Raw genomic sequence first — 23,985 nt, 5'->3', positions numbered from 1 at the left:
CTGGATTCGTCACACAGACTCTGTCCTGATCTACCTCTCAGCTACACACACTCACCGTAACACACCATTTACTCACTGACAACAACACAACAGACTTTGACATACACTTTGGACTAATCTGTACAGTCTAGAATAATACGTAGGTGACACATTACAATGCAATTGCTTCGATCAGGACAGAGAATAGGAGCCATAACCTGGGAGAACTACACAGTTCAACAGCCAAGTATCTAACCTAACCAGTCACCCCTGACCAGTCACCCCTGACCAGTCACCCCTGACCAGTCACCCCTGACTGTTTGAATGGGCTGGCTTGTAGTCTCTTGTATTCTGACTTCACAGGACAAAGATTAGACTAAGCACTGATAAACCACACATAATCTGGAAGCAGTGAGAGCAGAAGAGCGATGGGGTCGCCCTGTTTAGGGTTGGGCTTACGTAAGGTCTCTACTGTGGTGTGATTAACATGGTGTCTGTTGCAGATGGGGTCTGATGAGGACAGGCTGGTTTAACACACTAATTGCAAATCACAGTTTGGAGGGAGGTGGGTGTTTTTCCTTTTGTATTAATTCCTCATTGAATAAGTCCTTTTGGGTCTTAATACATCTTAATGATGTGAGATCCCTCCTCTTCTTCCTTATTCTCTCCTCACGCTACCTCACTCTTCTCTTCCTCTCATCACCCCTTCTCATTTCCTCTGGTCTCATCCTCCTTATAGTCTATGGGTAGTGTCCAGTAGAGTCACAGTATTGGAACAGATATGGAGCTTAGTCCACCAGTATGTAAGTAATTAATTAATTCATTAATTTATTTATATATATAGTACCAGTCAAAAGTTTGGATACACCTACTCATTCCAGGGTTTGTCTTCATTTAAAAACATATTTTCTACATTTTCTACATTCATCGCAGCCTTCCTCCTCTTTCACTCTGCTCCCCTTTGTATCTTTCTCTCTCCATCTTTCTCTCTCCATCTCTGTAGCGTGTCTCTCTCCCTCATATCTCTGACCTAAACACACATACTTATTTCTATCTTTGTGGAGACCTAAAATTGATTTCCTTTCAAAATCCTATTTTCTCTAACCTTACCGCCTAACCCTACCGCCTAACCCTACCACCTAAACCTAACCCTACCGCCTAACCCTACCACCTAAACCTAACCCTACCGCCTAACCCTACCACCTAAACCTAACCCTACCGCCTAACCCTACCACCTAACCCTACCACCTAACCCTACCACCTAAACCTAACCCTACCGCCTAACCCTACCACCTAACCCTACCGCCTAACCCTACCACCTAAACCTAACCCTACCGCCTAACCCTACCGCCTAACCCTACCACCTAAACCTAACCCTACCGCCTAACCCTACCACCTAAACCTAACCCTACCGCCTAACCCTACCACCTAAACCTAACCCTACCGCCTAACCCTACCACCTAAACCTAACCCTACCGCCTAACCCTACCACCTAAACCTAACCCTACCGCCTAACCCTACCACCCAAACCTAACCCTACCGCCTAACCCTACCACCTAAACCTAACTCTACCGCCTAACCCTACCACCTAAACCTAACCCTACCGCCTAACCCTACCACCTAAACCTAACCCTACCGCCTAACCCTACCACCTAAACCTAACCCTACCGCCTAACCCTACCACCTAAACCTAACCCTACCACCTAAACCTAACCCTACCGCCTAACCCTACCACCTAAACCTAACCCTACCGCCTAACCCTACCACCCAAACCTAACCCTACCGCCTAACTCTACCACCTAAACCTAACTCTACCACCTAACCCTACCACCTAAACCTAACCCTACCGCCTAACCCTACCACCTAAACCTAACCCTACCACCTAACCCTACCACCTAAACCTAACCCTACCGCCTAACCCTACCACCTAAACCTAACCCTACCGCCTAACCCTACCACCTAAACCTAACCCTACCACCTAAACCTAACCCTACCGCCTAACCCTACCGCCTAACCCTACCACCTAAACCTAACCCTACCACCTAACCCTAACCCTACCGCCTAACCCTACCACCTAAACCTAACTCTACCGCCTAACCCTACCACCTAAACCTAACTCTACCGCCTAACTCTACCACCTAAACCTAACCCTACCACCTAACCCTACCACCTAAACCTAACCCTACCGCCTAACCCTACCACCTAAACCTAACCCTACCACCTAACACTACCACCTAAACCTAACCCTACCGCCTAACCCTACCACCTAAACCTAACCCTACCGCCTAACCCTACCGCCTAACCCTACCACCTAAACCTAACCCTACCACCTAACCCTAACCCTACCGCCTAACCCTACCACCTAAACCTAACTCTACCGCCTAACTCTACCACCTAAACCTAACCCTACCACCTAACCCTACCGCCTAACCCTACCACCTAAACCTAACTCTACCGCCTAACTCTACCACCTAAACCTAACCCTACCACCTAACCCTACCACCTAAACCTAACCCTACCGCCTAATCCTACCACCTAACCCTACCACCTAAACCTAACCCTACCGCCTAACCCTACCACCTAAACCTAACCCTACCGCCTAACCCTACCGCCTAACCCTACCACCTAAACCTAACTCTACCGCCTAACCCTACCACCTAACCTAACTCTACCGCCTAACCCTACCACCTAAACCTAACCCTACCACCTAAACCTAACCCTACCGCCTAACCATACCACCTAAACCTAACCATACCGCCTAACCCTACCGCCTAACCCTACCACCTAAACCTAACCCTACCACCTAACCCTACCACCTAAACCTAACCCTACCACCTAAACCTAACCCTACCACCTAACCCTACCACCTAACCCTACCGCCTAACTCTACCGCCTAACCCTACCGTCTAACCCTAACCCTACCGCCTAACCCTACCACCTAAACCTAACCCTACCGCCTAACCCTACCGCCTAACCCTACCACCTAAACCTACCGCCTAACCCTACCACCTAAACCTAACCCTACCGCCTAACCCTACCGCCTAACCCTACCACCTAAACCTAACCCTACCGCCTAACCCTACCACCTAAACCTAACCCTACCGCCTAACCCTACCACTACCGCCTAACCCTACTGCCTAACCTTACCGCCTAAACCTAACCCTACCACCTAACCCTACCGCCTAACCCTACCGCCTAAACCTAACCCTACCGCCTAAACCTAACCCTACCGCCTAACTATACCGCCTAAACCTAACCCTACCACCTCACCCTAACCCTACCACCTAACCCTACTGCCTAACCCTACCGCCTAAACCTAACCCTACCGCCTAACCCTACCGCCTAACCCAACCGCCTAAGCCTACCGCCTAACCCTACCGCCTAACCCTACCGCCTAAACCTAACCCTAACCCTACCACCTAACCCTACCGCCTAAACCTAACCCAACCACCTAACCCTACAGCCTAAAACTAACCCTACCACCTAAACCTTACCCTACCACCTCACCCTAACCCTACCGCCTAACCCTACTGCCTAACCCTACCGCCTAAACCTAACCCTACCGCCTAACCCTACCGCCTAACCCAACCGCCTAAGCCTACCGCCTAACCCTACCGCCTAACCCTACCGCCTAAACCTAACCCTAACCCTACCACCTAACCCTACCGCCTAAACCTAACCCAACCACCTAACCCTACAGCCTAAAACTAACCCTAACCCTACCGCCTAAACCTAACCCTACCGCCGAACCCTACCGCCTAACCCTACCGCCTAAACCTAACCCTACCGCCTAAACCTGACCCTAACCCTACCACCTAACCCTACCGCCTAAACCTAACCCTACCACCTAACCCTACAGCCTAAACCTAACCCTAACCCAACCACCTAACCCTAACCCTACCGCCTAAACCTAACCCTACCACCTAACCCTACCGCCTAAACCTAACCCTACCACCTAACCCTACCGCCTAAACCTAACCCTACCACCTCACCCTAACCCTACCACCTAACTCTACCGCCTAAACCTAACCCTACCGCCTAAACCTTACCACCTCACCCTAACCCTACCGCTTAACCCTACCACCTAAACCTAACACTACCGCCTAACCCTACCACCTAAATCTAACCCTACCGCTTAACCCTACCACCTAAACCTAACCCTACCGCCTAACCCCTACCACCTAAACCTAACCCTACCGCCTAACCCTACCACCTAAACCTACCGCCTAACCCTAACCCTACCGCCTAACCCTACCACCTAAACCTAACCCTACCGCCTAACCCTACCGCCTAAACCTACCGCCTAACCCTAACCCTACCGCCTAATCCTACCACCTAAACCTAACCCTACCGCCTAACCCTACCACCTAAACCTAACCCTACCGCCTAAACCTAACCCTATCACCTCACCCTAACCCTACCGCCTAAACCTAACCCTACCGCCTAAACCTTACCACCTCACCCTAACCCTACCGCCTAACCCTACCGCCTAAACCTAACCCTACCGCCTAAACCTTACCACCTCACCCTAACCCTACCACCTAACCCTACCGCCTAAACCTAACCCTACCGCCTAACCCTACCGCCTAAACCTAACCACCTCACCCTAACCCTACCACCTAACCCTACCACCTAATCCTACCGCCTAAACCTAACCCTACCACCTAACCCTACCGCCTAAACCTAACCCTACCGCCTAAACCTACCACCTCACCCTAACCCTACCACCTAACCCTACCGCCTAAACCTAACCCTAACACTACCGCCTAAACCTAACCATCTCACCCTACCGCCTAACCCTACCGCCTAAACCTAACCCTACCGCCTAACCCTACCGCCTAAACCTAACCCTACCACCTCACCCTAACCCTACCACCTAACCCTACCGCCTAAACCTAACTCTACCGCCTAAACCTAACCACCTCACCCTACCGCCTAAACCTAACCCTACCGCCTAACCCTGCCACCTAACCCTACCGCCTAAACCTTACCACCTCACCTTAACCCTACCGCCTAACCCAACCGCCTAAACCTAACCCTAACCCTACCGCCTAACCCTAACCCTACCGCCTAACCCTACCGCTTTAACCTAACCCTACCGCCTAACCCTACCACCTAAACCTAACCCTACCACCTAACTCTACCACCTAACCCTACCGCCTAAACCTAACCCAACCGCCTAACCCTACCGCCTAAACCTAACCCTACTGCCTAACCCTACCACCTAACCCTACCGCCTAAACCTTACCACCTCACCCTAACCCAACCGCCTAACCCTAACCTTACCACCTCACCCTACCGCCTAACCCTAACCCTACCGCCTTACCCTAACCCTACCACCTCACCCTAACCCTACCGCCTATCCCTGCCGCCTAAACTTAACCCTACCGCCTAACCCTAACGCCTAACCCTAACCCTACCACCTAACCCTACCGCCTAAACCTAACCCTACCGCCTAAACCTAACCCTACCGCCTAAACCTTACCACCTCACCCTAACCCTACCACCTAAACCTAACCCTACCACCTAACTCTACCGCCTAAACCTAACCCTACCGCCTAACCCTACCGCCTAACCCTACCCCTACCGCCTAACCCTACCACCTAAACCTAAACCTACCACCTAAACCTAACCCTACCGCCTAACCCTACCGCCTAACCCTACCACCTAACCCTACCGCCTAAACCTAACCCTACCGCCTAAACTTAACCCTACCGCCTAAACCTTACCACCTCACCCTAACCCTACCACCTAAACCTAACCCTACCACCTAACCCTACCGCCTAAACCTAACCCTACCGCCTAACCCTACCGCCTAAACCTAACCCTACCGCCTAAACCTACCACCTAAACCTATCCCTAGTGCCTAACCCTACCGCCTAAACCTAACCCTACCGTCTAAACCTAACCCTACCACCTCACCCTAACCCTACCACCTAAACCTAACCCTACCGCCTAACCCTACCACCTAACTCTACCGCCTAACCCTACTGCCTAAACCTAACCCTACCGCCTAACCCTACCGCCTAAACCTAACCCTACCGCCTAAACCTAAACCTAACCCTAGTGCCTAACCCTACCACCTAAACCTAACCCTACCGCCTAAACCTAACCCTACCACCTAAACCTAACCCTAATTGTAACCCTAAACCAAATCCCTAAGCTTAAAATAGCCTTTGTCCCTCTTGATAGAAGAACAAGACCACACATACCACACACACACACACACACACACACACACACACACACACACACACACACACACACACACACACACACACACACACACACACACACACACACACACTAATCCTCACTGTGGGAGTGTGAATTTCACAGTGGCTGTGGGAGCAGGAGACAGGAATGACGCAGGAACCAGAGTCACGTGTCCTCTTGGAGAGTCAAGTCACAGGCACACTGGATTACAGTAGTGTTCCTGATGAGGGAAATCACCATGTGCTCACTATACAGGAAACTGTAAGATCCTGGGCCTGGGTGATTGAAGTGCAGGGGCTTGAAAACATGCGTTTGAACTGTGTGTGTGAGAGAGTGTGTGTAAGTTAACTCCAGCTGAAGTCCTGGGTACCACACTGACTTTAGTCTCCAGATTTCTCCCATATGTGTGGAGCAAGGTGGCCCACTCTGTCATGTGTTCCATATGTGTGGAGCAAGGTGGCCCACTCTGTCATGTGTTCCATATGTGTGGAGCAAGGCGGCCCACTCTGTCATGTGTTCCATATGTGTGGAGCAAGGTGGCCCACTCTGTCATGTGTTCCATATGTGTGGAGCAAGGTGGCCCACTCTGTCATGTGTTCCATATGTGTGGAGCAAGGTGGCCCACTCTGTCATGTGTTCCATATGTGTGGAGCAAGGTGGCCCACTCTGTCATGTGTTCCATATGTGTGGAGCAAGGTGGCCCACTCTGTCATGTGTTCCATATGTGTGGAGCAAGGTGGCCCACTCTGTCATGTGTTCCATATGTGTGGAGCAAGGTGGCCCACTCTGTCATGTGTTCCATATGTGTGGAGCAAGGTGGCCCACTCTGTCATGTGTTCCATATGGGGATGGTTGCTACAATGTGTATTTTATTGGTCTTTAGTGCCATCAATCCTCTTACCACATTACTATTGATGTGAATCTTGAGAGGGTTTGTTGTGGTGACAGACGCATGGCCTCACATACCGCTCTGGTGTCAAACGAGGTGTGTGTGTGTGTGTGTGTGTGTGTGTGTGTGTGTGTGTGTGTGTGTGTGTGTTGGAATGGAACAAAGTGCCAAATATAGTTGATCAGGGATGATTTATTTATTGTTGTTGCTCTGAGTGAAATGTATGAACAGTGCTTTATCAGAGATATTAATCACAGTGATAGAGAGACTGGTTCACAGCACTTGGAGGTAAACCTGTCCCATAGACATTATTGTGCTCTGTAGTCCCAGTGTGGATGCCCTCTCCACCCAGTGCTCAGAGAGAGAGAGGGGTGGAGAGGGAGAGTGGACAATGGCATCAGTGTACTGGTTGGAGGGCTATGGGAGTAAACCAAGATGGCAGTGGCACAGTAAAGCCCTGGGTCTCTCTCTCTCTCTCTAGTCTCTGTACCATGTTGTGGTCTGGTCCTCTGATAGGGTCATCATGTTGATGTTAGCAGCTCATACAGGTCAGAGGTCAGAGGTTCCATTCACCACAGCTGGTAAAGATTACCATCAGGCGCCGTAGGATACCCCTCCCCCGTCTCTCACACACACACCGACCGTGTTCACTCCGTGTGTGTTTGATGGAGCAGGACTGCTGGGACACCACTGTGACTGGGACTGTTACTAGATCAGGAGTCCCGGCCTTACAACAGAGCCTATTGTATAGAGAGAACGAGGGAGAGGAGGGCGGGTGACTGTATGAGTTTGTGTTAAGTGTGTTGTACATTTATTGTCCCGTGTGTGTGTGTGGTGTGTGTACACATCTCATTGTCCAGGATAGAATGAGTCTTTTATTTGCTGTGCGGGCAGAACACACACACCCAGAGTACACTTGACCACACGCTTGTGCCCATAGAGCATGTGACTGGCCTAATCAGACTCCAGCTAGATCCTCATCTCCACACACACACACCCTCTTAGAGCATGTGACCAGGCTAGCTAGACCCTCATCTTTACTTACACACACACACACACACACACACACACACACACACACACACACACACACACACACACACACACACACACACACACACACACACACACACACTACAGTTCAGCCACCCACCAACACTGGTCACACACACCAGGTTTTCCAGTAGTGTTCAGTCTCACGTGCATAAAGCCACACACCTGAGTGTGAGCAGCTGGTGTGACGAGAGGCAGAAAATAAACAGGGACTCATGGAGGGCGTTGTAATCCTGACTTCCTGTTAGTCAGTGCCTAGTTACTGTACTACAATGTGTGTGTCTGTGCCTGTCTGTGTGGAGGGAGAGGGAGCCAGAGAGCAGCTATATGACAATACATGGTGTGTGTGTGTGTATAGAGAGCAGCTATATGACAATAGATGGTGTGTGTGTGTGTGTGTGTGTAGAGAGAGCAGCTATATGACAATAGATGGTGTGTGTGTAGAGAGCAGCTATATGACGATAGATGGTGTGTGTGTGTGTGTGTGTAGAGAGAGCAGCTATATGACAATACATGGTGTGTGTGTGTGTGTGTGTGTGTGTGTGTGTGTGTGTGTGTGTGTGTGTGTGTGTGTATAGAGAGCAGCTATATGACAATACATGGTGTGTGTGTGTGTGTGTGTATAGAGAGCAGCTATATGACAATAGATGGTGTGTGTGTATAGAGAGCAGCTATATGACAATACATGGTGTGTGTGTGTGTATAGAGAGCAGCTATATGACAATAGATGGTGTGTGTGTGTATGAGAGCAGCTATATGACAATAGATGGTGTGTGTGTGTGTATGAGAGCAGCTATATGACAATACATGGTGTGTGTGTGTGTATGAGAGCAGCTATATGACAGTAGATGGTGTGTGTGTGTGTGTATGAGAGCAGCTATATGACAATAGATGGTGTGTGTGTGTGTGTGTATGAGAGCAGCTATATGACAATAGATTGTGTGTGTGTATAGAGAGCGGCTATATGACAGTAGATGGTAGAGGTCGACCGATTAATCGGAATGGCCGATTAATTAGGGCCGATTTCAAGTTTTCATAACAATCGGTAATCGTTTTTTTTTGGCCACCGATTCTTTTTTTTAACACCTTTATTTAACTAGGCAAGTCAGATTAAGAACACATTCTTATTTTGAATGACAGCCTAGGAACGGGGGTTAACTGCCTTGTTCAGGGGCAGAACAACAGATTTTTACCTTGTCACCTCGGGGATTAGTTTTTGCAACCTTCCGGTTACTAGTTCAATGCTCTAACCACCTGCCTTACATTGCACTCCACGAGGAGCCTGCGTGGCAGGCTGACTACCTGTTATGCAAGGACAGCAAGAAGCCAAGGTAAGTTGCTAGCTAGCATTCAACTTATCTTATAAAAAACTATCAATCTTAACATAATCACTAGTTAACTACACATGGTTGATGATATTAGTTTATCTAACATGTCCTGCGTTGCATATAATCGTTGCGGTGCCTGTTAATTTCTCATTGAATCACAGTCTAATTCGACAAACGGGTGATGATTTAACAAGCGCATTTGCGAAAAAAGCACTGTCGTTGCACCAATGTACCTAACCATAAACATCAATGCCTTTCTTTGAAATCAATACACAAGTATATATTTTTAAACCTGCATATTTAGTTAATATTGCCTGCTACATGAATTTCTGTCACTTCTCTTGCGTTCCGTGCAAGCAGTCAGGGTATATACACAGCAGTTTGGGCCGCCTGGCTCATTGCGAACTGTGAAGTCCATTTATTCCTAACAAAGGCCGTAATTAATTTGCCAGAATTGTACATAATTATGACATAACATTGAAGGTTGTGCAATGTAACAGCAATATTTAGACTTAGGGATGCCACTCGTTAGATAAAATTCACTGAAAAAATAAACGTTTCGTTTTCGAAATGATAGTTTCCAGATTCGACCATATTAATGACCAAAGGCTCGTATTTCTGTGTGTTTATTATATTATAATTAAGTCTATGATTTGATATTTGATAGAGCAGTCTGACTGAGCGATGGTAGGCAGCAGCAGGCTCGTAAGCATTCATTCAAACAGCGCCTTTGTGCGTTTGCCAGCAGCTCTTCGCAATTCTTCAAGCATTGCTCTGTTTATGACTTCAAGCCTATCAACCCCCAAGATTAGGCTGGTGTAATCGATGTGAAATGGCTAGCTAGTTAGCCGGGTGCGCGCTAATAGCGTTTCAAACGTCACTCGCTCTGAGACTTGGGAGTGGTTGTTCCCCTTGCTCTACATGGGTAACGCTGCTTCGAGGGTGGCTGTTGTCGATGTGTTCCTGGTTCGAGCCCAGGTAGGAGCGAGGAGAGGGACGCAAGCTATACTGTTACACTGGCAATACTAAAGTGCCTATAAGAACATCCAATAGTCAAAGGTATATGAAATACAAATCGTATAGAGAGAAATAGTCCTATAATTCCTATAATAACTACAACCTAAAACTTCTTACCTGGGAATATTGAAGACTCATGTTAAAAGGAACCACCAGCTTTCATGTGTTCTGAGCAAGGAACTTAAATGTTAGCTTTTTTACATGGCACATATTGCACTTTTACTTTCTTCTCCAACACTTAGTTTTTATATTATTTAAACCAAATTGAACATGTTTCATTATTTATTTGAGGCTAACTTGATAGTATTTATGTATTATATTAAGTTAAAATAAGTGTTCATTCAGTATTGTTGTAATTGTCATTATTACAAATAAATAAATAAAACAATTGGCCGATTAATCGGTATCGGCTTTTTTGGTCCTCCAATTATCGGTATCGGAGTTGAAAAATCATAATCGGTCGACCTCTAGTAGATGATGTGTGTTTAAAGAGAGCAGCTATATGACAATAGATGGTGTGTGTGTAGAGAGAGCCGCTGTTGTACTCTGGAGAACAGATTACTCTGTATCAAGCAGCCATATTGCTTTGAAACTGACAGTATGAAGAGGCTAGCTGTGTTCCAATAGACAGGGCAGCTATATGACTAGAAGGATGGTTAGGCCATGGTCACTGTTAAGAGGATTCCAATATCCCCTACTTTCTCTTCCTCTCATCTGTCCTCTCTTCTCTCTGATCCCTCTGTCCTCTCTTCTCATCTCTGATCCCTCTGTCCTCTTCTCTATCATATCTGATCCCTCTGTCCTCTCTCCTCTCTCCATCAACTCTGGGAATTCCACAGCACTGTCTTGATTACATTTTCCAGGAAATGACCCATCCCTCTGTTCTCCCTCTCCTCTCTCTTTCTTTCTCTCATCTCATGCTCTCTCATCACTCTCTCGCTGTCTATTCCCCTCTCTCTCTCTCTTTGGTGTATGCCTACTTCTCTATTTTGTCTGATCAGCCAGTTTAGTTGTTTGTAATCGTGGGTGTAATCCCTGTCCTGCAATCTCACAATCTCACACACATACTGTATACACACAATCTCACACACATACAACAAATAGTGCACCCATAAACCCATTGCATATTTTCCTGGAAGTCTCTCACTAAGTCTAAATCCACATGGTTATTGTTACATCTGATTATGACTGGATGAAGGTTTTTAGGTGTGTGTTCACCTTTGTGTGTGTGGAGTGTGTCAGGGCTGGGGGGGGGGGGGGGGGGCAGCTAAACACAGACCCTCAAAGAATCTTTATTCTCTTTTGAAGTGAGTTCAAATGCTCTTCAAAGCATTCCCTTACTCTGACTATGTGATGAGGGAGGAAGGGAGGGAGAGACATACTGCTGGGAGGCTGCCTGACCTTAACAATGTGTTCAACAGAGCAGGCTTGTCCTGTCTCCCGCTCTGTCTCCATCACCCCCAGCGAAAGAGGGAGGGAAGAGGGGTAAACCGGTAGATGATGTTAAAGGAGGTAGGGACAGAAAAAGAGCAACAGTCTGCCTCCATACACAGACACCACAAGTCTTTGCATAATAAGAGTGGGAGACTCCAGGTAAAATAACAGCCGTAGTAGATAATAACAGCTACTCTGACTGACTGGCTGACTGTCCCAGACCCATGCAGTCAGTCACCAATACTGGAACACCACTAATCGTACTGTATTACCAGCAGTCCTAACCTCTTATCTCTCCCTCCTCTCCTCCTCTGAACACGCTAGTTACAGACAGTACAGCTAGCTGTCAGTCCACTACACATCTCCTCTATATGCTGACCTAAGCAGCTATAAAACCATCCTTTCACACCCTTTAGTGGACTGACTGGAAGGGGATCCAGAGAGCAAGGGCACACACTGACACACACACACACACACACACACACACACACACACATACACACACACACACACACACACACACACACACATACACACACACACACACACACACACACACACACTGACTCTCCCTCTGTCACACACACTCACACACTGACATACACACACACACACTGACACACACACACACACACACACATACACACACACACACACACACACACACACACACACACACACACACACACACACTGACTCTCCCTCTGTCACACACACTCACACACTGACATACACACACACACACTGACATACAAACACTCACACACTGACACACACACACACACACACACACACACACACACACACACTGATTCTCCCTCTGTCACAGACACTCACACATTGACATATACACACACACACACACTGACTCTCCCTATGCCACACACACACACACACACACACACACACACACACACACACACACACACACACACACACACACACACACACACACACACACACAGACTCTCTCTCCCTCTCACACATAAACACAGTCAGTTAGTCAGAGCGGTGTTAGGTTGGTGAGGGGCTGTGGGGTTAGTCAGAGCGGTGTTAGGTTGGTGAGGGGCTGTGGGGTTAGTCAGAGCGGTGTTAGGTTGGTGAGGGGCTGTGGGGTTAGTCAGAGCGGTGTTAGGTTGGTGAGGGGCTGTGGGGCTAGTCAGAGCGGTGTTATGTTGGTGAGGGGCTGTGGGGTTAGTCAGAGCAGTGTTAGGTTGGTGAGGGGCTGTGGGGTTAGTCAGAGCAGGGTTAGGTTGGTGAGGGGCTGTGGGGTTAGTCAGAGCGGTGTTAGGTTGGTGAGGGGCTGTGGGGTTAGTCAGAGCAGTGTTAGGTTGGTGAGGGGCTGTGGGGTTAGTCAGAGCGGTGTTAGGTTGGTGAGGGGCTGTGGGGTTAGTCAGAGCGGTGTTAGGTTGGTAAGGGGCTGTGGGGTTTGTCAGAGCAGTGTTAGGTTGGTGAGGGGCTGTGGGGTTAGTCAGAGCGGTGTTAGGTTGGTAAGGAGCTGTGGGGTTAGTCAGAGCGGTGTTAGGTTGGTAAGGGGCTGTGGGGTTAGTCAGAGCACGGTTAGGTTGGTGAGGGGCTGTGGGGTTAGTCAGAGCGGTGTTAGGTTGGTGAGGGGCTGTGGGGTTAGTCAGAGCGGTGTTAGGTTGGTGAGGGGCTGTGGGGTACGTCAGAGCGGTGTTAGATTGGTGAGGGGCTGTGGGGTTAGTCAGAGCGGTGTTAGGTTGGTGAGGGGCTGTGGGGTTAGTCAGAGCGGTGTTAGGTTGGTGAGGGGCTGTGGGGTTAGTCAGAGCGGTGTTAGGTTGGTGAGGGGCTGTGGGGTTAGTCAGAGCGGTGTTAGGTTGGTGAGGGGCTGTGGGGTTAGTCAGAGCGGTGTTAGGTTGGTGAGGGGCTGTGGGGAGAGAGATTGCGGTGTTAGCTTGGTGAGGGGCTGTGGGGTTAGTCAGAGCGGTGTTAGGTTGGTGTGGGGTTAGTCAGAGCAGTGTTAGGTTGGTGAGGGGCTGTGGGGTTAGTCAGAGCGGTGTTAGGTTGGTGAGGGGCTGTGGGGTTAGTCAGAGCGGTGTTAGGTTGGTGAGGGGCTGTGGGGTTAGTCAGAGCAGTGTTAGGTTGGTGTGGGGTTAGTCAGAGCAGTGTTAGGTTTGTGAGGGGCTGTGGGGTTAGTCAGAGCGGTGTTAGGTTGGTGAGGGGCTGTGGGGTTAGTCAGAGCAGTGTTAGGTTGGTGAGGGGCTGTGGGGTTAGTCAGAGCGGTGTTAGGTTGGTGAGGGGCTGTGGGGTTAGTCAGAGCAGTGTTACGTTGGTGAGGGGCTGTGGGGTTAGTCAGAGCGGTGTTAGGTTGGTGTGGGGTTAGTCAGAGCAGTGTTAGGTTGGTGAGGGGCTGTGGGGTTAGTCAGAGCGGTGTTAGGTTGGTGAGGGGCTGTGGGGTTAGTCAGAGCGATGTTAGGTTGGTGAGGGGCTGTGGGGTTAGTCAGAGCGGTGTTAGGTTGGTGAGGGGCTGTGGGGTTAGTCAGAGCGGTGTTAGGTTGGTGTGGGGTTAGTCAGAGCAGTGTTAGGTTGGTGAGGGGCTGTGGGGTTAGTCAGAGCGGTGTTAGGTTGGTGAGGGGCTGTGGGGTTAGTCAGAGCGGTGTTAGGTTGGTGAGGGGCTGTGGGGTTAGTCAGAGCGGTGTTAGGTTGGTGAGGGGCTGTGGGGTTAGTCAGAGCGGTGTTAGGTTGGTGAGGGGCTGTGGGGTTAGTCAGAGCAGTGTTAGGTTGGTGTGGGGTTAGTCAGAGCAGTGTTAGGTTGGTGAGGGGTTGTGGGGTTAGTCAGAGCGGTGTTAGGTTGGTGAGGGGCTGTGGGGTTAGTCAGAGCAGTGTTAGGTTGGTGTGGGGTTAGTCAGAGCAGTGTTAGGTTGGTGAGGGGCTGTGGGGTTAGTCAGAGCGGTGTTAGGTTGGTGAGGGGCTGTGGGGTTAGTCAGAGCGGTGTTAGGTTGGTGAGGGGCTGTGGGGTTAGTCAGAGCGGTGTTAGGTTGGTGTGGGGTTAGTCAGAGCAGTGTTAGGTTGGTGAGGGGCTGTGGGGTTAGCCAGAGCGGTGTTAGGTTGGTGAGGGGCTGTGGGGTTAGTCAGAGCGGTGTTAGGTTGGTGAGGGGCTGTGGGGTTAGTCAGAGCGGTGTTAGGTTGGTGAGGGGCTGTGGGGTTAGTCAGAGCGGTGTTAGGTTGGTGAGGGGCTGTGGGGTTAGTCAGAGCAGGGTTAGGTTGGTGAGGGGCTGTGAGGTTAGTCAGAGCGGTGTTAGGTTGGTGAGGGGCTGTGGGGTTAGTCAGAGCAGGGTTAGGTTGGTGAGGGGCTGTGGGGTTAGTCAGAGCGGGGTTAGGTTGGTGAGGGGCTGTGGGGTTAGTCAGAGCAGGGTTAGGTTGGTGAGGGGCTGTGGGGTTAGTCAGAGCGGTGTTAGGTTGGTGAGGGGCTGTGGGGTTAGTCAGAGCGGTGTTAGGTTGGTGAGGGGCTGTGGGGTTAGTCAGAGCGGTGTTAGGTTGGTGAGGGGTTGTGAGGTTAATCAGAGCGGTGTTAGGTTGGTGAGGGGCTGTGGGGTTAGTCAGAGCAGGGTTAGGTTGGTGAGGGGCTGTGGGGTTAGTCAGAGCAGGGTTAGGTTGGTAAGGGGCTGTGGGGTTAGTCAGAGCAGGGTTAGATTGGTGAGGGGCTGTGGGGTTATATAAAGGGATGTGAGATGGAAGAAGAAAAAGGAAAGATGTTGTATAACAGGACAAAGGTTATGGATGGAGACTTACAGGCACCCGGCCGCCCGCCATGGGAGAGCGAGAGAGAATTGCCATTACATAAACCGATCAAGCATGGGTGTATTATTGGTGGGTGTATATGAATGTTATATAAAGAGATGGACTAGGGCTGGGCTAACAGAGGGACAGGGGAGTGTGATTATTGGTGGGTGTAGATGAATGGTATATAAAGAGATGGACTAGGGCTGGGCTAACAGAGGGACAGGGGAGTGGGATTATTGGTGGGTGTAGATGAATGGTATATAAAGAGATTGACTAGGGCTGGGCTAACAGAGGGACAGGGGAGTGGGATTATTGGTGGGTGTAGATGAATGGTATATAAAGAGATGGACTAGGGCTGGGCTAACAGAGGGACAGGGGAGTGTGATTATTGGTGGGTGTAGATGAATTGTATATAAAGAGATGGACTAGGGCTGGGCTAACAGAGGGACAGGGGAGTGGGATTATTGGTGGGTGTAGATGAATGGTATATAAAGAGATGGACTAGGGCTGGGCTAACAGAGGGACAGGGGAGTGTGATTATTGGTGGGTGTTGATGAATGGTATATAAAGAGATGGACTAGGGCTGGGCTAACAGGAACAGGGGAGTGTGATTATTGGTGGGTGTAGATGAATGGTATATAAAGAGATGGACTAGGGCTGGGCTAACAGGAACAGGGGAGTGTGATTATTGGTGGGTGTAGATGAATGGTATATAAAGAGATGGACTAGGGCTGGGCTAACAGAGGGACAGGGGAGTGTGATTATTGGTGGGTGTAGATGAATGGTATATAAAGAGATGGACTAGGGCTGGGCTAACAGAGGAACAGGGGAGTGTGATTATTGGTGGGTGTAGATGAATGGTATATAAAGAGAGGGACTAGGGCTGGGCTAACAGAGGGACAGGGGAGTGTGATTATTGGTGGGTGTAGATGAATGGTATATAAAGAGATGGACTAGGGCTGGGCTAACAGAGGGACAGGGGAGTGGGATTATTGGTGGGTGTAGATGAATGGTATATAAAGAGATTGACTAGGGCTGGGCTAACAGAGGGACAGGGGAGTGGGATTATTGGTGGGTGTAGATGAATGGTATATAAAGAGATGGACTAGGGCTGGGCTAACAGAGGGACAGGGGAGTGTGATTATTGGTGGGTGTAGATGAATTGTATATAAAGAGATGGACTAGGGCTGGGGCTAACAGAGGGACAGGGGAGTGGGATTATTGGTGGGTGTAGATGAATGGTATATAAAGAGATGGACTAGGGCTGGGCTAACAGAGGGACAGGGGAGTGTGATTATTGGTGGGTGTTGATGAATGGTATATAAAGAGATGGACTAGGGCTGGGCTAACAGGAACAGGGGAGTGTGATTATTGGTGGGTGTAGATGAATGGTATATAAAGAGATGGACTAGGGCTGGGCTAACAGGAACAGGGGAGTGTGATTATTGGTGGGTGTAGATGAATGGTATATAAAGAGATGGACTAGGGCTGGGCTAACAGGAACAGGGGAGTGTGATTATTGGTGGGTGTAGATGAATGGTATATAAAGAGATGGACTAGGGCTGGGCTAACAGAGGGACAGGGGAGTGTGATTATTGGTGGGTGTAGATGAATGGTATATAAAGAGATGGACTAGGGCTGGGCTAACAGAGGAACAGGGGAGTGTGATTATTGGTGGGTGTAGATGAATGGTATATAAAGAGATGGACTAGGGCTGGGCTAACAGAGGGACAGGGGAGTGTGATTATTGGTGGGTGTAGATGAATGGTATATAAAGAGATGGACTAGGGCTGGGCTAACAGAGGGACAGGGGAGTGTGATTATTGGTGGGTGTAGATGAATGGTATATAAAGAGATGGACTAGGGCTGGGCTAACAGAGGGACAGGGGAGTGTGATTATTGGTGGGTGTAGATGAATGGTATATAAAGAGATTGACTAGGGCTGGGCTAACAGAGGGACAGGGGAGTGGGATTATTGGTGGGTGTAGATGAATGGTATATAAAGAGATGGACTAGGGCTGGGCTAACAGAGGGACAGGGGAGTGTGATTATTGGTGGGTGTAGATGAATTGTATATAAAGAGATGGACTAGGGCTGGGCTAACAGAGGGACAGGGGAGTGGGATTATTGGTGGGTGTAGATGAATGGTATATAAAGAGATGGACTAGGGCTGGGCTAACAGAGGGACAGGGGAGTGTGATTATTGGTGGGTGTAGATGAATGGTATATAAAGAGATGGACTAGGGCTGGGCTAACAGAGGGACAGGGGAGTGTGATTATTGGTGGGTATAGATTAAGGGTATATAAAGAGATGGACTAGGGCTGGGCTAACAGAGGAACAGGGGAGTGTGATTATTGGTGGGTGTAGATGAATGGTATATAAAGAGATGGACTAGGGCTGGGCTAACAGAGGGACAGGGGAGTGTGATTATTGGTGGGTATAGATGAATGGTATATAAAGAGATGGACTAGGGCTGGGCTAACAGAGGGACAGGGGAGTGGGATTATTGGTGGGTGTAGATGAATGGTATATAAAGAGATGGACTAGGGCTGGGCTAACAGAGGGACAGGGGAGTGGGATTATTGGTGGGTGTAGATGAATGGTATATAAAGAGATGGACTAGGGCTGGGCTAACAGAGGGACAGGGGAGTGTGATTATTGGTGGGTGTAGATGAATGGTATATAAAGAGATGGACTAGGGCTGGGCTAACAGAGGGACAGGGGAGTGTGATTATTGGTGGGTGTATATGAATGTTATATAAAGAGATGGACTAGGGCTGGGCTAACAGAGGAACAGGGGAGTGTGATTATTGGTGGTGTTGATGAATGGTATATAAAGAGATGGACTAGGGCTGGGCTAACAGAGGGACAGGGGAGTGTGATTATTGGTGGGTATAGATGAATGGTATATAAAGAGATGGACTAGGGCTGGGCTAACAGAGGGACAGGGGAGTGGGATTATTGGTGGGTATAGATGAATGGTATATAAAGAGATGGACTAGGGCTGGGCTAACAGAGGGACAGGGGAGTGGGATTATTGGTGGGTGTAGATGAATGGTATATAAAGAAATGGACTAGGGCTGGGCTAACAGAGGGACAGGGGAGTGTGATTATTGGTGGGTATAGATGAATGGTATATAAAGAGATGGACTAGGGCTGGGCTAACAGAGGGACAGGGGAGTGGGATTATTGGTGGGTGTAGATGAATGGTATATAAAGAAATGGACTAGGGCTGGGCTAACAGAGGGACAGGGGAGTGTGTGTGACCAGTTGGTCTAGAAAAGCCCTTAATTAACTACTGTGCCTCTGATTTGGTCGGATGCCGATACACACACACACACACACACACACACATCTCTCCTGGCTACTTTGAGTGGACGTCACACAATACTAGTAATAAGACCTTTCACTAGCTGTGTGTGGAGGGACATGACAGACCTGGGTTTATTGAAAAGAAATCATTTCCCTGTGTGTGGTCCCATTTGAGGAGTTCCTGTATGACTGTGTGACATTGAGAAGCATGCTGCAGGTAGTAATGAGACCTAAAGGTCTGTGTGTAACCCCATGTTGGTCTGATTCCCCACCAGGTATTACTACAACAAGAGAATCCTCCACAAGACCAAAGGGAAGAGGTTCACCTACAAGTTCAACTTCAACAAACTGGTCCTGGTCAACTACCCTTTCATAGACATGGGTTCCACAGGTACCGCTCAGTGTGTGTGTGTGTGTGTGCGTGTCACAGACATCACTAAATCCTTAAACACTGTGCTAATCCATATCATTACTCAGAGTGTATATTACTCCCCTCATCATTGTATCTCTCCTTTCTCCTCCTCTCTTCCCTCTCTCTCCTGTCTTCTAACAGGAAGTGGTGTTCCTCAGAGTGCTCCACCATTGCCTTCCGGAGCCGGAACTCATTTCCGCTTCCCACCCTCCACGCCGTCCGACATGCTTTCGCCCAATGAGGACCTGCGTAGCCCAGGGGGCGTGTTCAGCGCCGTGGCTCGGCGAATGGCGCGCGGCTCGGTCAGCGACTGCAGCGATGGGACCTCCGTCAACTCTGAGATCGAGGACGGCAACGGGGGGGGAGGGGAGGAGAGGGGGGGAGAGAGAGGGCTGAATGGGGGAGGAGGAGGAGGGTACAGGAGTATGATCCACCCCCGTTTGTCCCATGAGTCTCTGTTCAGGATGTATGGTGGCGCAGGGAACCCCAACGCCCACCCAGGCTCCCGCGGCCCCCTGGGACACAGGGTCCACCCCGACAACCTGTCCCCCTTCCCCGTGTCCCCCCTGCCTGGCCCTGGGGGTGCAGGGCTCTTAGCCCCACCTCTGTCCCCAGCCCTGTCCTTGACGCCCTCCTCCCACCTGCCCTACACCCCGTCTCCCTCCCTCTCCCCCATGCTGGGCTCCCACTTCTCCTTCAACCCTGAGGAAATGAAGCGCTACCTGCAGGCCCACCACCAGAGTGTCTACAACTACCACCTCAGCCCCAGAGCCTTCCTCCAATACCCCAACGTCATCATTCCCCAGCCACACCGCCTCGCCCAGGACAAGAGAGAACTGGGCGAGAGGGGGGGAGCAGAGAGGGGGGGAGAGAGGGGGGGAGGAGGAGAGAGAGAAAGAGGAGAACGCTCAGGTCTGAATAGTCATCGACACCCATCACCCCTGTCCCAATCCCACTCTCCTCACCCTCACTCAGCCCACCCCCACCCTCACCCGCACTCAGCCCACCCTCACTCGGCCCATTCCCACCACCACCCCATCCACCACCCACTGCACCTGGGTGAGGAGCCACCTCACCTCTCGCCCTTCAAGTTCAAGCTGCAGCCTCCTCCATTGGGCCGGAAGCAGAGGGACGGTAGCCAGGGCCACCACCCCAGGCAGAGCTCACTGTCCTCGGGCTCAGGGTCCCTGTCGTCCTCCGGTCTGGGGTCCTCCCTGTCCTTCGGCAGTGACCTGAGCTCAGCCGGCGGGTCAGGACTCATCTCCAACTCCTCCTCCACCGGCTCCCTCAACAGCACTGGGCTGCCCAAGATCAAGGTGAGACCCACAAGGGGACATAGTCACTTTCAACTGTTTGACTGTATGTGTTGAGGATCCTGCTGGTTAGACGTTTGTGACTGTGATATCGACACACTCTGTCTCTCTGTAGGTGGAGCCCATCTCAGACATTGAGTCAGAAGAGGAGGTGGAGGTGACTGACATCAGCGATGAAGACCCCGACGACCGGGGCGACGAGTACGACCTCTTCTCCCCCCGACACCCCCGGCCTCACCCCCACCACCCCAACGGGACCTCCTCCCACCCACACGACGAGGACCTGGATGAGGATGTCTTCAAGGCCCCCGCGCCCCCTCCTCCAGGCCTGCTGCCCTTCTTCACCTCCCACCCCCACCGCGGACCTCCCACCCTGAAGAGTGAGGTGGCCGAGCCAGGCGACAACCCCCCTCCCCAGCCCCCCGCCCAGGGGCAGACCAAGTGCATTCCCCTCAAGCTGCGCTTCAAACGGCGCTGGAGCGAAGACCAACGAATGGAGGCCATGGAAGAACAGGACGACAAGAAAGTACGAGGGGAGAAGGAGAGGGAAAGAGAGACGGAGAGGAATGGAGGGATGCAGGAGAACGGGGCTGGCAGCGCCCCCAGTCCCCCACCCCTGGGGGGGTATGAGTGTTCCCTCCCGTTGGCTCAGAGGGGGGTGAACCAAGACCTGCACCAGGCCACTGCCCAACTGTCACTGGAGAACAAGGACTGCTGATGCTGATCCACACACACATAGGGATACATACAAACACTAATGCTAGCAGAGTGGTGGTTTAGGACAGAGGAAATGACTCCAGTAGTCCTCCTGACACTCTGACACACAGACAGTTCTCTCCAAACTCAAACTAAACCTGGGCCTAATCAAACTCCAAACCCTGATACAGTCCACACCCTCCTCCCAAAGCCCTTACCTCCTACTGTAACCAGACCCCTCCCTCAGAGACTGTTGAAGAAAAGAGGGGAGAGGGGACTTATGGTCCAAGCAAGCCCAGACTCAGTCACTTAAACCAGGAGAAGAACCAGAGGGGACGCTACTCTCTGCTTGTGTCTGGATGGAACCCCCAAGCCAGTTTCCTGTCCAGCCCACCGTCAGCCTCATATCCAGCCTCCAGCCCAGCACTGCCCCGCATCTCCTGCCCAGCATCTCCTGCCCCGCATCTCCTGCCCCACCTCTCTTGCCCCACCTCTCTTACCTCACCTCTCCTGCCTTCTGCCCCCCCCCCCCCCCCCCCCTCTAGGGTTAGACTCTTTCTCCTCAGGGGACCCCAACTCAGACAGCCCACCTCCCCAGCCCTGCAGACATGGAGGATGAGATTTCTCCCATTTTATTTTTGTATAGAGATGAAGACGGGGCTTCTACAAGTGCCTGTACCTGTATCAAACACAGAGAGAGAAGACCGAGAGGAGGAAAGCATGGCTGTAAGAGTATGACCCTGAAGAAGGCACAGTGATGCCGAAACGTTGGTGATTTACCCAATAAATGACCGGGAGTTTATACATAGTGTGCGACTCTCTATTATTTGTGTAATAGTATCCCCCCTGTTCTTAACAGACACACAGGAAAGTTGGGCTGCCGATTGGGGGCTGTGGGACCTAGTTGTGGTGAACTGGCAAAGACTCCTCCTCGCAACACTGGCCACTGCACTCAGGGACGCCACAGACACACACACACCAGCTGCTGGTGAAAAGGGCAGTGAACAGGACTTTGGGACATGAAGCTTTGCTCTTGGACTGCTACTGAAGGGTACTGCTATTCAACACACACTTTATTTCTCTATAACGCTCCTCTGTCATCACTTTTGTACTTTCCTCTCTTTCTGTAATCTTTTCTCTCTCTCCTACTTCCTTCCCTTTCTTTTGTGGACCATGGCTGAAAGATCATGATCTAAATGAGAGAAGGGAGAGGGGGGAGGATAAATGGAGGGGGGAGGGAGCAGTGGCTCAGTTGTTAGATGGCAGAGAGGAACAGCGAGGGGACCATTGGGAGGGGGAGAGAGCTCTCCTATGGAAAAGGAGAGTGAGGGGTCCAGTATATTTTAACTGTTAGCTTAGCCTAGCTTATCCTAGCTTAGCCTTGTCTAGCCCATGGCTGGGCAGAAGCCAGGGCCACCTGCACAGAATCCTAGTTCACCAGCTCCACCCAAACCCCTTACTCCTGTTCTAACAACCATAGTCTCATAGTGTTAACTAAACCAGCAGAATACACACACAACACCATATATGCAAGCACACCTGTAGAAACACACACACACACACACACACACACACACACACACACACACATATATATATATATATATATATATATACACACACACATATAACACCATATATGCAAGCACACATATACACACACACACATATATATACAGTGCCTCTCTATGCCTTGTTTTATAGCATGTATAAACTCTTTACAAGAGTCTTAATAAAAAAATATATAAAACGAGAAAGTCCAACTGAGATATACACACTCGTATAAACTATATATTTATATACTGAACAAAAATATAAATGCAACATGTAGTGTTGGTCCCATGTTTTATGAGCTGAAATAAAAGATCCCAGAAATGTTCTATCCACACAAAAAAAGCTTATTTCTCTCAAATTCTGTGCACAAATTTGTTTACATCCCTGTTAGTGAGCATTTCTCCTTTTTCAAGATAATCCATCCACCTGACAGATGTGACATATCAAGAAGCTGATTAAACAGCATGGTCATTACACAGGTGCACCTTGTGCTGGGGACAATAAAAGGCCACTCTAAAATGGGCAGTTTTGTCACACAACACAATGTGTGACAAAGCGCAAGTTTTGAGGAACCGTGCAATTGGCATGCTGACTGCACGAATGTCCACCAGGGGTGTTACCAGAGAATTGAATGTTAATTTATCAACTATAAGCCACCTCCAACGTCGTTTTAGAGAATTTGGCTGTACGTCCAACCGGCCTCACAACCGCAGACCACGTGTATGGCGTCGTGTGGACGAGAAGTTTGCTGATGTCAACGTTGTGAACAGAGGTGCCCCATGGTGGCGGTGGGATTATAGTATGGGCAGGCATAAGCTATGGACAAGGAACACAATTACATTTTATTGATGGCAATTTGAATGCAGAGAGATACCGTGACGAGATCCTGAGGCCCATTGTCGTGCCGTTCATCCACTGCCATCCCCTCATGTTTCAGAATAATGCACTGCTCCATGTTGCAAGGATCTGTACACAGTTCCTGGAAGCTGAAAATGTCCCAGTTCTTCCATGGCCTGCATACTCACCAGACATCATGC

At 50.0% G+C, this 23,985-nt stretch overlaps 1 protein-coding gene across 1 annotated transcript in view; it reads left to right on the top strand.

The window, feature by feature from the left end:
• The window catches only part of LOC115165824 (ETS domain-containing transcription factor ERF), a 64,667-nt gene extending 41,532 nt beyond the window's left edge, over positions 1-23,135 (top strand). The window contains exons 4-6 of the mRNA XM_029719238.1: positions 19,249-19,364; positions 19,527-20,701; positions 20,814-23,135. Of these exons, the coding sequence (XP_029575098.1) occupies positions 19,249-19,364; positions 19,527-20,701; positions 20,814-21,416 (1,894 nt within the window). The 3' untranslated portion in view covers positions 21,417-23,135. The remainder of the gene's footprint in view (positions 1-19,248; positions 19,365-19,526; positions 20,702-20,813) is intronic.
• The last annotated feature ends 850 nt before the right edge of the window (positions 23,136-23,985 follow it).

Source organism: Salmo trutta, chromosome 3 (assembly GCF_901001165.1).
Source record: "Salmo trutta chromosome 3, fSalTru1.1, whole genome shotgun sequence".
Classification (NCBI taxonomy): domain Eukaryota; kingdom Metazoa; phylum Chordata; class Actinopteri; order Salmoniformes; family Salmonidae; genus Salmo; species Salmo trutta.
The sequence above is the reverse complement of the archived record's forward strand: the minus strand, read 5'-3'. Positions and strand labels throughout refer to the sequence as shown.